The sequence below is a fragment of the Polyodon spathula genome, chromosome 2, assembly GCF_017654505.1.
Source record: "Polyodon spathula isolate WHYD16114869_AA chromosome 2, ASM1765450v1, whole genome shotgun sequence".
Taxonomy (NCBI): Eukaryota; Metazoa; Chordata; class Actinopteri; order Acipenseriformes; family Polyodontidae; genus Polyodon; species Polyodon spathula.
In genome coordinates, this window is record NC_054535.1 from 49,946,985 (window position 1) to 49,964,023 (window position 17,039).

The following is a 17,039-nucleotide window of genomic DNA, read 5'->3' on the forward strand; positions in this document are numbered from 1 at the left end:
TGTCAGCTACAACTTTTGGTAAATTCTTATTTTAAGCATACACTGCTTAAAAATGCAGCACAAAATGATAATAATTAAAAAGATAACAAAAGACGGCACAATAATCAATTTCTGCTTCAAAATGTCTCCGAATACATCCGCCCAATGCACATTAAGCAATATAAACAAGTATATGTGTAATAATAATAATAACTTAAACCATCAATGTTGTTTAGGATTCAATCAAAAAAAAAAAAAAAAGCATCAGAATAATATTCTCGCAGATCATCAGATTTAATGTAGTGTAAAGCTTGGGGCAGACGGGCGCGGCACGACGCTCATCCAAACACCCTGAAGTGTTTCATCTCTCCCATATTTCATACAGGACAGGCAAGTCAGTGTTTTATACATCGCCCCTGATAAGCATCCTTCCTATTTTATTTCTGTAGTTCACTACTATTTTTACAAAGTATATGTCTGTAAAAGGATATATTTTCTAACAATTTAGTAGTAAGCAACTTGCTTTCAGCAACATACTGCATCTTTCTTTGCTAAGCTCAGATCGTTCATTTCATATGCATAAGATCACAGAAAAACACTGAAAAATAAACCAGTGTTTTTATTTAGTAAATTATATGGAGGGAATTACAGCTATGTCCAAAAGTTTTGCACCATGCCCTATAGCATTAATAGAAATAATGTTACGCTGACCTATTAAAATTACATATTGCTTTGTATTTTTCCAAAAACTGAAAAATATGACATTTCAAAATCCAACATTAAATACTGTACTACTTTGTAGACTTTTGAGTAGTTTCTTAGATTGCATGATGTTAAATACAATGTCAAAATTATGTCTGCATCCTAATATTCTACTAGGTGATGCAAGACTTTTGGCCATATATGTAAATTATATTAAAGTACATAGCCTACTGTGTATCCCATAGCGAAAATGGCCAGCGGTGCCGCGCCACGCAGCGCCTGGCTCGGATCTGAAGGACTGCAACTTTTAAGTTTCGTTTTGGACTATTGTGTTTGCTATAGAGAGACCAGTGAACTGACAGTAAAGTTACAACAAACTGGATGTGACAAAAAGAGACACAGGAAAAGCGAGTGAAGGAGAAGTAAGAGATACACCTTTTACTTTTGTTTTGTGTAAACTACGCTGTGTTCTGATTGAGAAAATAAATACAGCCTCCATTATTGGAACCCTTGCATCGACCTGAATCAATACAAATACAACTTTACAATAGCATCAAGTCTGTTCTGTTGCACACAACTCGGCTAGCCTATTGTTATCTTCAGATATTTTTAAAAGGTCCAAACACGGCTTTTTTGAGACTTATTTACTGCAGGATGATCACACGTTACACAGTACTGCAAGGTAATGACTGTCTCAGTGTTCTTGCGTCATTAGTAAGTGCTTCTGACCAGACATTCAGTTCTGTGCTGGAAGAAATTCAAGCATGAATATCGTGTACATTATCGGCTAAAATAACAAAAACCTGCCGATAGCCGATTTGTTTTTGTTTTTTTGTTTTTTTTTTTTTCCTTATATCTAGGCCATGCAGATAGGCTACCGGTTATCAGTGCACCCCTACTAGAAATACACTTTATTTTTACCAAAGATTTCAAAGAGTGTAGAACATTTATAAGCAATAAATTGCAAAAGACTAAAGTTTTCTTGTTTTATTTTTATTTCCATACGTCTAATCCCAACAGAGGGCAATATAACCCCACTGAGCCTCAATTTCTAGGTGAAAAATATTACTTGCAACTGTGTATTATCTCAGATTTATATCTGAAGGAGTATTGGGATAAATAACACTATGTAACACAATTTTTGTTCCTGGGTAGTAAGTGTTATTTCCTAATTGCTTATGCCTCAAAAGTATAGAACATGGCTGTTATTCCCCACAAACTTTGCTTTTGTGACCAGGACAGTGATATTTCAAAATATCACTATTTCCAATGGGAAAATGGGCAAATGTGTGTCTTTTCGATCACATAAAGTCAGAAAAAAACAACATATGAATCCAAGTTAACATGTATTTAAACTAAAGTAATACAAAGATGACTACAAAAGATTTAGAAGTGAGTAGTTTTTCGAGATTTACAATTATACTGTATTTATTTTTGTTACAGTGTAATTATAGAACCACAGCTGAAGATTATCAAATAATGCATTATTATACACAATATATAGGGTGCTTTTAGATTGCATTGCACTTTGAATTGCTGCTATAGAAAAACTGACTTGAAGGATGCCACTCACCAGGAGGTGTGCTCGGAACCCTTCCTCAAGTGGTGCCCATATTAGGCAGTTTGTGCAATTGCTCTTTAAGTCATAAAGTTAGCCCTAGAATCACTGCCATCATTATTTATTTATTATTTATTTAGTGTGTCCAATTATTATTTTTTTCCCCCAATTTGGAACGCCCAATCGCTTTTCCCCTCAACACAGCAATTCCCCATGTGGCTCAGGAGACCCGGCAGTTCACTGTGTATCCTCCAATCCCACAACCAAGCCAGCTTCCTTTTTCACCCAGGAACTTGAGAGTGGATGTCAGCGAGCTACCGACCTCCGGAGGTCTAAGGTCAGCCCTGCAGGTGTCTGCCTTTGCGTTCACTGGGCGCCTGGCCAGCAAGGTTTGCTGTAGTGCGGTGAGAAGGAACAGTCCTTTCCGATTTTGCCCCCCTAACCCACAGGAGCACCAGAGCCAATGCAACGCTCCCTTTGGTCCCCAGCGAAAACAGGCCTACTTCACACAGCCAGGATGCGAACTTGCGCTGTATGATTCACCCTTAAACTGGTGATATGGTCAGTATAAAATAATAAACAGCAAATTTCAGACTTAACATATTTGCATACGTTGTGCTGTAAACCTTGTAACCCTGTGCGTTCATCAGCTACTATAATCAGATTCTGCCTAATGTACATCAAATGTGTTGTAATGACATCTAACCTACCTTCCATTAAGTTTCTTGCTTGCTCTTCCTTTGTTTACCATGTCTCCACAACCCTCTGTTTGAAATAAAACCCTGCAGGGATTTCAAGCTGTACCGTTAGTAATGCATTCTACAGACCATCTCTTGTGCCTAGTTACATATTCAGGACCCAGGCTCCAATTTTTGAATTTTTTTTTACAAGTACTACTCATTTCCCAGTGTATACACCAAGAAAGACCAGAACATGGTCATGTTTTGGCAGCGGGTGGCACTTCACCAAACACCACTGTAAAAAAAAAAAGAGGTGAAAAGGTGAAAATAAAACAAAGACTGGGTAAGGCTTGGCTATTTCCTTTATATAAGCATGGCTGATTTATGTTGATTCATATTATGTGATATTACATAGGTCTGAATTACAGTTAGGACAAAATGCAAAACATCACATCTGGCTTTATTTGTATCTCAAAATGTTTTAATCCCATATCTGTCCCCATTATTTCTGTAGTTAATTGACAGTACTGTATTTATCATAATACAACATCCAAGAATCAAAAGCACAATTTATGTGGTTGCAAAAAACAGTTTGCATTAAAAAAAAAAAAAAAAAAAAAATTAAAAATCCACTGCATTTCCCAGATTCTGTGTAATCTCTGGCTTTAACTACTAAAACGTGTCTGCAGCACATATATCTCCAGTATTACTGTTTAAATGAAAGGAACCTTTAATGCAAACAATTTCAATACTAATAAGAAATTCATAAGTGGAACAAACAGCCAATACATTTAGGGAATTTGCATTCATTATAGCATCTTTGAAGGTAAAGTATTCCAGTTGCACGCAGCTCTTTAGATATTGGTAATCAAAGTTACTTTCAAACTCTCAATTGAAGTATGATTTACAAGGTTTTTATACTCCTATTAGTAGGAACCTTTTAAATGTAAAGAGGACTTGTTCAACAAGCAGGCTCATTAAGAACTGAGTCAATGGCACTGGAATGACATTTTTATTCATGTAGTAAGTAAATCATTCAACAGATGCATAACATTAACCTAATTGTGTACCGTCACAAAAACAAAACAAAAAAAGTCTTCGCAGCAGAATCGTTTGTAAATGTTCAGATGGGATGAGGCATTTTCTAAATCTTTCCAGAGATAACTTCATCTTGCAGCTCAGCAAAAATGTCTGTATCAAGACAACATGCCTTCGAAAGGAATTTTATAAGAATTAATATAAAAACATCATAGTCATGTGATAGTCGCACAGATTTCATTGTATGGTAAAGTGGTTGTGGCTAGCAAGTAATGGCTGTAGTTCCTTAATAGAACAAGATACAAAGTTAGGCTGAAAGAACTGAATCTGTTTAGTCTAGATGGAACAAAGAAGTCGTCTTGTAGATGGGTCGAACTGCCTCGTATTTTTCGGACATTTTCCTATGTTCTTTTATATGTCTCAAGGTCAAGGGGGGGGGACAGCAATGTTATAGAAAACATTTACTTTCATATTAAAAAGATGTGGTACTATACTAGGTTAAAATAAAGCTCTGTTGAACAGTCTTAATTTCAGAAGCACTTCCTTAGTCATTTCACCAGGTGAGTGAAACTGTCCATGTCAATAACCAACCAGTTGCTTCCCATAATGACCTACCTTGACCTCAAAGATGTTGGTAAAATGACCTACTGTAGGAAGTGCGGCAGTAGCAGACAACCAGGCCGAAAGGAAAGTAAATCAAACTGCCAGACATTATTCTTTAAAATGAAAATACATATTTAATGTGTTTCTTTTGAGACCTATACAATGATTGGAAGAGCGTGATGCGTAAGATTGCTGGAATTATTTTGCTAGCTACAACCTCTTTTAAACAGCAAATACATCTGTATGCCAATTTGCAATGGAGATTAATAAAGGCTTGATGTTTAAATACATATTTAATATGATGATTGTCTTTTTAAATGATTTCAAAAAGATTATTAAAACTGTAATTAATTTACCTTTGAGTAGAACTGCATGGCTTCCTCCTTGTTCTGCTGTACACCCAAACCCAGATGCAAACACCTGGCATAGTAGAAAAGTGCAATGGCAATCCCTTGTTTTACGTAGTGTGGAAGACAATCTGTGGTCCTTGCTATTGCTGGAATATCATCATATTTTGAAATCCTAATTAAAAATTAAAATCATTATCTGACATAAAAAAAGAAAAGCATTTACCCCTACAGTGTAATATTGTACCATTTCTGCTTTGCTTGCTTCTTTTTTTAGTGGATCCACATTAATCCGCTAGTTTGCCAGCCCAACTCAATACAGTGTATTGGCAGGGAAATCTTGAAAGGTTTTTAATTTCCATAGCACATTTATGGACAGCAGGGGGAGCACTTATCCACTGAAAAGGTTACAGCTCCTTGAGGGGTAATAAAGGAGTAGAGGTCTCTGTCAGCTGCTGCACAACCAGTCACTGTATCTGTCTACTTGGAACTCCAACCCCATGGGTGTGTACTACATCGAGTTAATGCAATACATTGGAATGCAAAAAAAAAACAAAAACAAAAAAAAAAAACAGTAAAGCTTAATTATCTGACATTTAGTTGCCAAAATCAGATCAACTAAATATTATTTTATCCTTTTTTATATGTTGGTTCTTATATATACAGATTTAAATTCTTATAAACACACATATTTGTTATTTTACTGATGCATTGGGCTTAATTTGATGCAAGTGCAATTTTCTGAGAGTATTATTGTTGTAACAGCATAAACACTTCAAAAAACAAATTAGTTGCACATGGACACATTCACTGGTAGATCACCTTTTGGTGGTTTCTCAGAAAAATGTGTTTTTCTTTAATATTAGAATATAAAAAGTTTATAAGATAAATGAGATGTGCTTACCTTTTGGCAATCTCAGTTGCTCTGGAGTACAACTTGTTGTTGTAGTAATAGGACACCAGATGACCCTGTGCATAGACATTCCCTCGCTCTGCGGCTTCTTTCAAGCACAGGAATGCAGAGAGAGTATCCTTGCGAATGCCATGTCCTTTAAGGTACATGACACCCAGTGCACCCTGGGACTCGAGACTTCCATTGCCACAGGCTTCAGAATGCCAGAAGAATGCCTGACACACAACAAAGGCTCTCTGAACTGCATCATACAGTACAAACTTATTTTTCTCAAATATATTGACTGATTTTATATTTTAATTTGGTTTTCTTTTTAGTTTGTTTTTAAAAGTCACACAAAATAATTAACACATAACTTTAAACATGTAATCAGAAATGTTAAAGTCCAGTTAAACTTCATTTTGGTTCACTACCACAGATTAGATATACTCCTTTTTAAAATTGATCCTTCAACTTAGAATCTTAATAAAGATCTTTACAATGTTACAGTATACATTTGTTTTTACCTTCTTTAGGTCCATTGTATGTGGTCTGGAATAAAACATCCCCAGGGCACACTGTGCTTTTATGCTGGCTTTTGGGTTTCCATCATCTGCAGCCAAAAGCCACAACCTAAAATTAACAACACAAAAGCACTAGAAATATAATTCTGCTCTTGTTAATAGCAATCCAGAGACTGTTTAGTGGAGGTGTCTTACTTTTTTTTATAATTATAGTTTTATTTTGTTTTTTCTTTACATTGAATACCAAATCTTGGACTTAAAACTTGGAATAAATATCCATATAAATATATAGTGTTTAAACATGGGAAAGCTCCTACAGGGTTCTTACCGTTCTGCCTCTGCATCGGAGTGTTTGACACTGTATCCTTCCAGATGTGCTCGACCCAGGTTGTACAGAGCAGCATGTTTAATGGTTTGCGCTTTTGGGGTGTCACATTTGGCAATCTTGTTCATATAATCTACTGCCTTTTTCTGTCCAAAACAAGAACAAGATTTTTCTAATTTAACCATCACAGTTAAAGTTGATCTAAAAACTGTCATTGCTCTACATTTGGTGTGTGATTTAAAAGCTGTGGTATACATTAGAATACAGTGTTGTTAGGAGCGTACATTAAGCTCTAATGACCTACTCACATGGTCTTCTTCTGTGCCTAGTCCATCGTAATACATCACACCAAGCTGGTACAGAGCATTAAGGTCTTTTTCCTTGATTTTTTCAAACTGTTGCAGTGCCTCCTCGTAGCAGCCCTGTAATTCCACAAACATTTCACATTAAGAGACACCTTTGAGTCAAACGAATCTACTTAGATACATGATTACTGTATATTTCTGCTTTAAGAAGTTTCATTTGGATAGCAGGCGGTGGCATTCCCATGCCTATATATGTATTAAAGTGTTTTGTCCGGTATTCATAAGCTCTTGTACCTTAACATTAGTAACTATCACTTTAATGATTTTATTTTATTTTATTTTATTTTTTTAATGCTCACAGTAAATATTAGTGGTAACAAAATCACAGAATTGTAAAGAAATGGATGAATTTTACTTCTTCAAAGTACAGCTGTCCCAGAAGGAAAGAGGCCTGCTGATCTCCATCATGAGCTCGGCTCTCCAACAGCTTTTCTGCTTCCTTTACCAAATCAGCATGGTCTGCAAAAAAGAAAAACTTTTTCCCAGTTTGTATTATACTTGAAAAGATCTCAGACAAATTGCATTTTGTCTGTTTGTCTATAAAATTTAGGTGACCATATGGCTCTGTGTTCAGTGGGACAGTTTGGCACAGTTCAGACTTTTCAACTCAACCCAATACATTCTGGTAAGTGTGGTTCTGCTTCTCCTAAAGGAAAGAATAGTACCAGAGATGGGCCAAATGTACCAGAATGCACTGGGTTGTGAATTGAAAAGCCTGAACTGTCCCAAACTGTCCCTCTGAACACTGAGCCATATGGTCACCTTAATAAAATGATATGTATGACTTTGATACCACACCACTGACTAGCAACAGACTTTTCACAATTTCCCCATTTAATGTACATACATATTAAATATTAAAAGTACCTATTAAAAGTGCTATGCGCTTTACAACATTGTTTTGAAAATATCAGCTTTATGTGTTTGTAATAAAAAGTGACCTTGTGGCAAGCATCATTTAAACAGGAAGCGTTAAGGATACAAACCAGGCCATCAATAAGGATTATTATAAAAGTGTGTTTGCCTATCCTCTTATCCTCTGATCCTCTGATGTTCTCTCCAAAACGCTGGTAGGTCTGTAGCAAACTAAACGTATTTTAAACTTCCAACAATATACCAAAGACTGACATATTTAGGTTTTGTTTTGGAGTATGTAAAAGTGCAGCCAAGTTAAAAGCACAATCAAGGCGGACTGCGAGGGAACAAACACATAACCAGTTAATTACAAATCTGTGATATGTTTTGCTGTCTATATACGTGTGTGTACCTCGCTGTTAAGTACTGTACTTTTCTAACTCTTGTGGGCTCTGGTCAAAAGGGTGGAGATGGCGCTGGGGGACTGACTACATATTCATTATACTTCCTTAACTTTTCACTCGAGGACAACACATTTCCTGATGTCAAAAATATGCACGGTTATTGCATGGACATCACATTTTAGTTACTGAAGTTCTGCTAAAAAAAAAAAAAAAAACTATCTTAATATATTAAATATGTAATTATTCACTTTTAAACACCGTATAAAGAAGGCTATAGAAGTTGCATTACTGTATATCTGAGCTCGATTTCCTAAACGAAACACCCCCATAGCGCTGTTGTGGCATTTCAGAAGTTATTTTTAATTTTAACTTTACCTGACTTCTCGTCACAATCAGTCCTTCCTTTGACATACACTGCAGTCACTGTGTGAGGTTGGGATTCAGAGCCCTGCTTCATCTCTTTTCTAATGACTCAATCTGTAAATTAGCACAATATATATATATATATATATATATATATATATATATATATATATATATATATATATATATATATATACTAGATATTACAGATAATGTTGATTAGAGACCTGGGGGGGACCAGACCTGTTCATTTTATAAAGTCGCTATAATAGTGTCTCGTTAGGGGTCAGTGTAAAAATCAATTACTATTAAACGGAAGGGAATTAATTATAATGTAGTTCAATAGAAAAAGCAAACCCCAATATTGCCACGTACGGCGGTTAATCATAAACATTGCAAACAAAGGAAAGGTAAACGACGCCGAGCTTTGTTCTTCGCTTTCAACGGACCAATGTAAAAGTTGCCATGGTTTACATGTTTTTTGTAACAGAGGTACGAAACTTTGTACGCAGCGCCCTCTAGAGTATGACTGCTTGAAACGAGAAAGCTGGGAAGTATCAGTGATTGTTCCGGCACCAGGTAATTACACATCCTGAAGGCTGGCATTAATAGTATAGTTTACCATATCATTTACAACATAAAAAATAATAAAAGGGAGAGTTATCATTTTATTTGTTTATGTGTGTTTGGTTTATGTCAGTGGCTTTGCCATACTGTTATGTGCTTTTATCACACTTTCAGTTTTATTATACGGATAGGCAAATAACTAAACACCAGTGTTATGTGTAGCACACACTTTTAAGTATTGGGCTATCCTACACAACTTCCACCACTTCCACTGGTAGGAGCAGGGTAGCAGGAGCTGCTTCTGCCTCTGCTGCCTCCACCGGCAGGAGCAGAGCAGCCTCTGGCTCCGCCACCTCCACCGGCAGGAGCAGAGCAGCAGGAGCTGTCTCTACCTCCTCCACTAGCAGGAGCAGAGGGTGAATGCCTCCTGTGTCCCCGTCCACCAGCAGAGGGTGAATGCTTGCTGGGTCCCTATCCACCAGCAGAGGGTGAATGCTTGCTGGTATCCCTTCCCCCACCATCACAGGGAGAGGAGATGGAACTGCCTCTGCCTCTATCACCATCAGGGGGAGTGGAGCAGGAGCTGCCTTTCCTTTCACCAGAAGAAGGACCAGGACGTGATGCTGGCATTCCTCAGCAGTCACTGCATAGTCTGCTGAGGGGAGCACGGTGGAAAACAGCCTGGCGGCAGCGGCCACAAGGAGGACTAACACCGCTGTAGCCACTGCCACAGTGGCCAACCACAGCACCCTGACAGATCCTGACTCCGTCATCGCCCGGGGATGCTTTCACATCATCACTCGGGGATGCCTGCCTCGCTTTGCCTGGGGTTGCCTGTTGCTCCGCATTGCCAGTGGAACCACTGGTGGTAGGGTACGAGGGAGAAACTGAGCTCCCACTGCCACCTCTATGGCCAGGGGCTACCCTCCCGAGGGTCCGCTGCTGCCTTCGCCTGGGGCTGCTGGCTCTGCTTTGCCTGGGGTTGCCATCAGCTCTGCTTGGCCGCAGGGGTCGGTTATGAAGAAGGGGGGAGAGGTCAGGAGACCACCTCTCCCCTGCAGAAAATTCACTGCAGGAGAGGACCCACCATACTGTCAGCTGTGCCACTACCGGCAGGGGAACTGACATCATTTTCAGCCATGGGCCCAGTGAAGCCTCCCTTCCCGGCCCAAGACTTCGACAGAGACTTTTTGGATTTTAAGGGGGAAGGTGGCCATTGAGGCCATGTGTGCTATGCACAAGGGGGGAATATGTGGCAATGTTGCCCTGCCCCTGTGTGTAGTTCTATGTTATATGTTGCGTATGGTGTGTTAATGTTGGTGTATTGTAGTTGGTACACGGGATATAATATGGGTTATACACCCATATATATTATAAGTGTTTAAAATGTATATTTGTCTTTATGCACAAGGATTGCACAGCACTTCAATTACAAGTAAAATGTAATAATATGTGAGCATGGGGAATTGCACTTAGTAAATTCCCGTGAGTTGTACCAAGACTCCAACTGAATGATTGATTAGCAATCGAGTCTCGGTACAGCTGCATAAAAGCAGCATGTTTTCACTCACTCAGGGTTGAGTGTTTGGTGTGTGGAGAACGGGTGAGAGAGATTTATATTACAATTGCTATGGGGTGCTGGAAGTGCCAGCACGGTACTTGTGTTCTGTTCGTCCACCGTTTGTCTGGCTAGTTCCCAGCGACAGCGAGTGGAAGCGACAGCAAGTGGGAGAAGTACAGCGTGGAAAAGTACAGAGCAGTTTCGAAGCAGGTTGAAAGCAGGTTGACGGCTGCAGAAGAAACTAAACTTCAAAAAAAAAAAAAAAAAAAAACCCCTCAACATGGTCTTCAAGCCAGTAATCTGTGACACCTGCTTGATGTGGGAAATCCGAGAAAACCCAGCGGAGCTAAACCAAGTGTGCGTAAAGTGCCGCGCGATCCAGGATTTGCATAAACTAGTAAGTATGCTAGAAATGGAGCTGGAAGAAGTGAGACAGCAACAGGATCTTGAGGAACTGGCACACCCACAATTCATGGAAGTCTGCATCACCCCTAACAGACTGAAAGCCACCAGGGAGATAGAAGGTCAGAACAGCTGGGTTCAGGTAGGCAGAAGCAGGGAAAAAAAGAAACTTCGTCAAACACAACCACCAGAAATCAAAACAACCAACAGATTTGAGTCACTTCAGAATTTTGATGAGCAGAACCAACAACAAGAGAATGAAAGGAACAACATCCAGGACCCTATTGACAGTGGTGACCAGACAGCAAAAAGAAGGGAGGTCATGATTGTTGGGGACTCCATATTGAGAAACACAGCAAGTTCAATTCGCAGTTTGGACCCCCTTACTACAACAGTGTGCTGCCTTCCGGGAGCCTCGGTCAAGCACATCACTGAGAACGTGGACAGGCTCCTAGAACGAACAGGAGACGACCCGGTAGTAGTCGTCCACATTGGTACAAACAACATTGGAAGAGACAGACCAAAATCCCTGCAAAACAAATTCAGAGAGCTAGGAAGGAAATTAAAAGAGAAAACCAAAACTGTGGTATTTTCTGGTATACTACCCGCACCTTGCAAAGGACCATATGGACAGCTGGAAATAATTAATCAAAACGCATGGCTGAAGACGTGGTGCACACGGGAAGGCTTCACCTATCTTGATCATTGGACCACATTCTACAACGAGGACTATCTGTATAGACGGGATGGACTGCATTTAAATAACAAGGGAACTAGTCTACTCGGAGAAAAGATCCTCGAGCAGGTTCGGAAGCATTTAAACTAGAAAGGAAGGGGGGAGAAATCAACAAAAAAACAGAAGGGAGACCGCATCAAAACAAGAACAACAACTCAGGTAAGACAACCATTAAATGTATTTATCTAAATGCTAGAAGTATCAGAAACAAAATTCTAGAACTTGAAGCTACTGCACTAACAGGTAACTATGATGTGATAGGTGTTACAGAAACTTGGTTGTCTGAGAGTGATGGGGACGAATATAATATTTGTGGGTATACACTGTATAGGAAAGACAGGCAGGACAGAAGAGGAGGAGGGGTAGCGCTATACATAAGAAACAGTCTTGAAGCCCAGGTGTTAAACCTGGACAAAGAAAATAAAACCGAATCAATATGGGTCAGAATAACGGACAAAAATTCAAAAGGCATAATAATAGGAGCATGCTATAGACCGCCAGATTCAGACGGTGAGCAAAATAATCTGTTATACAATGACATTAGAAATGTGTGTAGCAAAGGAGAAGCCATACTAATGGGGGATTTCAACTTCCCCCAAATAAAATGGGAAAACCCGGTGGGTAGCGCGAAGGATGAAATAGAAATGGTGGAAATGACAAATGACTGCTTCCTAACACAATTTGTCAAGGCACCCACTAGAGGGGAGGCATGCCTTGATTTAGTCTTTTCAAATAACGAAGATAGAATAACTAAAACAGAGGTCAGAGAACCACTGGCAAACTCAGACCACAACATGGTCTCATTTGAAGTGTTTTTTAAATCCCCAAAAGAAATGACTAAAGCTAAGGTTTACAATTTTAGAAAAGCAAACTATGAAGGTATGAAACAGAGACTAACAGAAGTAGATTGGAGTAAAATAGAGAAAACACCCACAGAAGAAGGATGGTTGTTCTTCAAAAATGTAGTACTAGAGGCACAAAACAATTATATCCCTAAAGTAGACAAATCTAAATGTAAAACTAAATTGCCAAAATGGTTTAATAGATCAATTAAAAAAAATATTCAGCGAAAAAAAGCACTTTACAGAGCATTAAAAAAGGACCAAAAAGAAAGTACGCAGAAAGAGTACACAGAACTGCAAACGCAAGTCAAAAAGGAAGTTAGAAAGGCCAAGAGAGAAATAGAAATGAACATTGCTAAGGGAGCTAAAACCAATTCCAAAATGTTTTTCCAATATTACAACAGCAAGAGAACATTCAAAGAGGAGATTAAATGTTTAAGAGATACAAATGGCAAAATCGTAGATGAAGAAAAAAAAATAGCAAATATGTTAAATGATTACTTTTCACAAGTTTTTACAAAGGAAGATACTGACAACATGCCCCACATGTCATCCAGTTCCTGTCCAGTTTTAAATAACTTTAGCATAACTGAGGCAGAAGTGTTAAAGGGACTAGGAGCTCTTAAAATAAACAAATCCCCTGGGCCGGATGAGATCCTCCCAGTAGTACTCAAAGAAATGAAAGAAGTAATTTACAAACCGCTAACCAAGATCATGCAGCAGTCTCTTGACACAGGGGTGGTACCGACAGACTGGAAAATTGCAAACGTAATACCGATCCACAAAAAGGGAAACAAAACTGAACCAGGTAACTACAGACCAGTAAGCCTGACTTCTATTATATGCAAACTTATGGAAACTATAATAAGATCCAAAATGGAAAATTACCTATATGGTAACAGGGTACTGGGAGACAGTCAACATGGTTTTAGGAAAGGGAGATCGTGCCTAACTAACTTGCTTGATTTTTTTGAGGATGCAACATCCATAATGGATAATTGCAAAGCATATGACATGGTTTATTTAGATTTCCAGAAAGCTTTTGACAAAGTCCCGCACAAAAGATTAATTCTCAAACTGAACGCAGTTGGGATTCAAGGAAACACATGTACATGGATTAGGGAGTGGTTAACATGTAGAAAACAGAAAGTACTGATTAGAGGAAAAACCTCAGAATGGAGTGTGGTAACCAGCGGTGTACCACAGGGATCAGTATTAGGTCCTCTGCTATTCCTAATCTACATTAATGATTTAGATTCTGGTATAGTAAGCAAACTTGTTAAATTTGCAGACGACACAAAAGTAGGAGGAGTGGCAAACACTGTTGCAGCAGCAAAGGTCATTCAAAATGATCTAGACAAGATTCAGAACTGGGCAGACACATGGCAAATGACATTTAATAGAGAAAAGTGTAAGGTACTGCACGCAGGAAATAAAAATGTACATTATAAATATCATATGGGAGATATTGAAATTGGAGAAGGAATCTATGAAAAAGACCTAGGAGTTTTTGTTGACTCAGAAATGTCTTCATCTAGACAATGTGGGGAAGCTATAAAAAAGGCTAACAAGATGCTCGGATACATTGTGAAAAGTGTTGAATTTAAATCAAGGGAAGTAATGTTAAAACTGTACAATGCACTAGTAAGACCTCATCTTGAATATTGTGTTCAGTTCTGGTCACCTCGCTATAAAAAAGATATTGCTGCTCTAGAAAGAGTGCAAAGAAGAGCGACCAGAATTATTCCGGGCTTAAAAGGCATGTCATATGCAGACAGGCTAAAAGAATTGAATCTGTTCAGTCTTGAACAAAGAAGACTATGTGGCGACCTAATTCAAGCATTCAAAATTCTAAAAGGTATTGACAGTGTCGACCCAAGGGACTTTTTCAGCCTGAAAAAAGAAACAAGGACCAGGGGTCACAAATGGAGTTTAGACAAAGGGGCATTCAGAACAGAAAATAGGAGACACTTTTTTACACAGAGAATTGTGAGGGTCTGGAATCAACTCCCCAGTAATGTTGTTGAAGCTGACACCCTGGGATCCTTCAAGAAGCTGCTTGATGAGATTTTGGGATCAATAAGCTACTAACAACCAAACGAGCAAGATGGGCCGAATGGCCTCCTCTCGTTTGTAAACTTTCTTATGTTCTTATGTTCTTATTTGTTTTGGCCCACGTGCCGTTTACTTTGTAACAGTGCTTGTGTTTTGTTCAACCTTTTATTTTCTGTATGTTTAATAATAAACCGTGCAGCAACACATTCATTTCACTCACCATATCCCCTTGCAGTGCTGTGTGTGTCCATTTCTGGTCCGACGTCACCACACACGCCATCCTGTTACAGTTCCCAATGAGCTATTGATGTAAAACTCAGACTGTTGTGTTTTCATTGTGCATCAGTGTGTGTGTGTGTGTATATATATATATATATATATATATATATATATATATATATATATATATATATATATATATATATATATATATACATACATACATACATACATACATACATACAGTGCCTACAGAATGTCTACACCCCCTTTCAAATTTTTCACCTTTTGTTGCCATATAGCCTGGAATTAAAATAGTTTTTTTTTTCCTTTATCTACACATCCTACCCCACAACTCCCAAGTGAAAAAAGAAAATTCTAGAAATTTGTAGAAAATTAATTAAAAAAAAAAAAAACAAAACAAAAAAAAAAAACTAAAATAGCTTGGTTGGACAAGTGTCCACCCCCCTTGCAATAGCTATTCTAAATTATCTCAGGTGTAACCAATCACCTTCAAAATCACACAAGTTACTGGCCTCCACCCGTGTTAAATTGTAGTGATTCACATGATTTCAAGATGAATTCAGCAGTTCCTGTAGGTTCCCTCTGCTAAGTAGTGCATTTCAAAGCAAAGACTCAACCATGAGCACCAAGACACTTTCAAAAGAACTCTGGGACAAAGTTGTTGAACAGTACAGATCAGGGGATGGGTATAAAAAAAAAAATCAATGGCTTTGAATATCCCTTGGAGCATGGTAAAAACGATTATTAAAAAGTGGAAGGTGTATGGTACCACCAAGACCCTGCCTAGATCAGACTGTCCCTCCAAACTGGATGACCAAGCAAGGAGTCTGATCAGAGAGGCTACCAAGAGGCCAATGGCAACTTTGCAAGAGCTACAGGCTTTTATGGCCAAGACTGGTCAAAGTGTGCATGTGACAACAATATCCCATGCACTCCACAAATCTGGCCTGTATGGTAGGTAGGTAGGGTGGCAAGAAGGAAGCAATTACTCAAGAAAGCCCACCTTGAATTCTGTTTGAAGTATACACAAAAAACCACTCAGGAGATTCTGTTGCCATGTGGCAAAAAGTTTTGTGGTCTGACGAAACTAAAATGGAACTGTTTGGTGCAAACCCAACACAGCGCATCAACCAAAGAACACCATGCCTGCTGTGAAGCACGGTGGTGGCAGCATCATGTTATGGGGATGTTTCTCATCGGCAGGGACTGGGGCACGTGTAAGTATAGAAGGGAAAATGAATGGAGCAAAGTACAGAGAAATCCTTGAGGAAAACCTGCTGCTCTTTGCAAGAAAGCTGAAACTGGAATGGAAGTTCACTTTTCAGCATGACAACGACCCAAAGCACACAGCCAATGCTACACTGGAGTGGCCAAGGAACAAAAAGATAAATGTCCTTGAGTGGCCCAGTCAGAGCCCTGGCCTAAATCCAATCAAATTTATGGCATGACTTGAAGATTGCTGTCCATCAATGCTCCCCAAGGAACTTGACAGAGCTTGAACAGTTTTGTAAAGAAGAATGGTCAAATATTGCCAAATCTAGGTGTGCAAAGTTGGTCGTGACCTATCCCAACAGACTCACATCTGTAATTGCTTCCAAAGGTGCTTCCATCAAGTATTAACTCAGGGGATGGAGACATCCAATTATGATCTTTCAGTTTTGTATTTTTAATATATACTTTTTGTCCTTAATAAAAGTGTGGAGTTATGGTGTGTAGATAAGTGGGGAAAAAAAATCATCATTTAAATGCATGAAACCCTGAGACACTGACACAACAAAATATTAAAAAAGTTCAAGGGGGTGTAGACTTTCTATAGGCACTGTATATTGACACATGTTTACAATGTTAAAAAGCAAGAAAGAAAATTGATTTTTAAAACCAGTTTAGCACTATTTAATGGACCCCTTAATCCTCAGACTAATTTACAAAATCTATGTAATTACCCTGTTTGTGCCATCTCTTACTTAATGCTTTATGTCTATTAGGATTGTTAGAGAG

The 17,039-nt window shown here is 38.6% G+C and overlaps 1 protein-coding gene across 2 annotated transcripts; it reads right to left on the minus strand.

Moving 5' to 3' along the window:
• Positions 1–2,552: 2,552 nt before the first annotated feature.
• On the minus strand, positions 2,553–8,749 carry LOC121297665 (LRP2 binding protein). Of its 2 annotated transcripts, none has more exons than XM_041224106.1 (8): positions 8,648–8,749; positions 7,369–7,472; positions 6,957–7,070; positions 6,652–6,794; positions 6,327–6,432; positions 5,812–6,035; positions 4,917–4,980; positions 2,553–4,129 (listed from the first exon to the last, which is right to left on the minus strand). In XM_041224106.1, exons 1-8 carry the CDS (start codon positions 8,727–8,729, stop codon positions 4,064–4,066), a joined length of 903 nt encoding a protein of 300 aa, XP_041080040.1. In that variant the 5' UTR covers positions 8,730–8,749; the 3' UTR covers positions 2,553–4,063. The 2 variants fall into 2 exon arrangements, with proteins under 2 accessions (XP_041080040.1, XP_041080033.1); XM_041224099.1 differs by having other exon boundaries at positions 4,917–5,082.
• Positions 8,750–17,039: the final 8,290 nt, after the last annotated feature.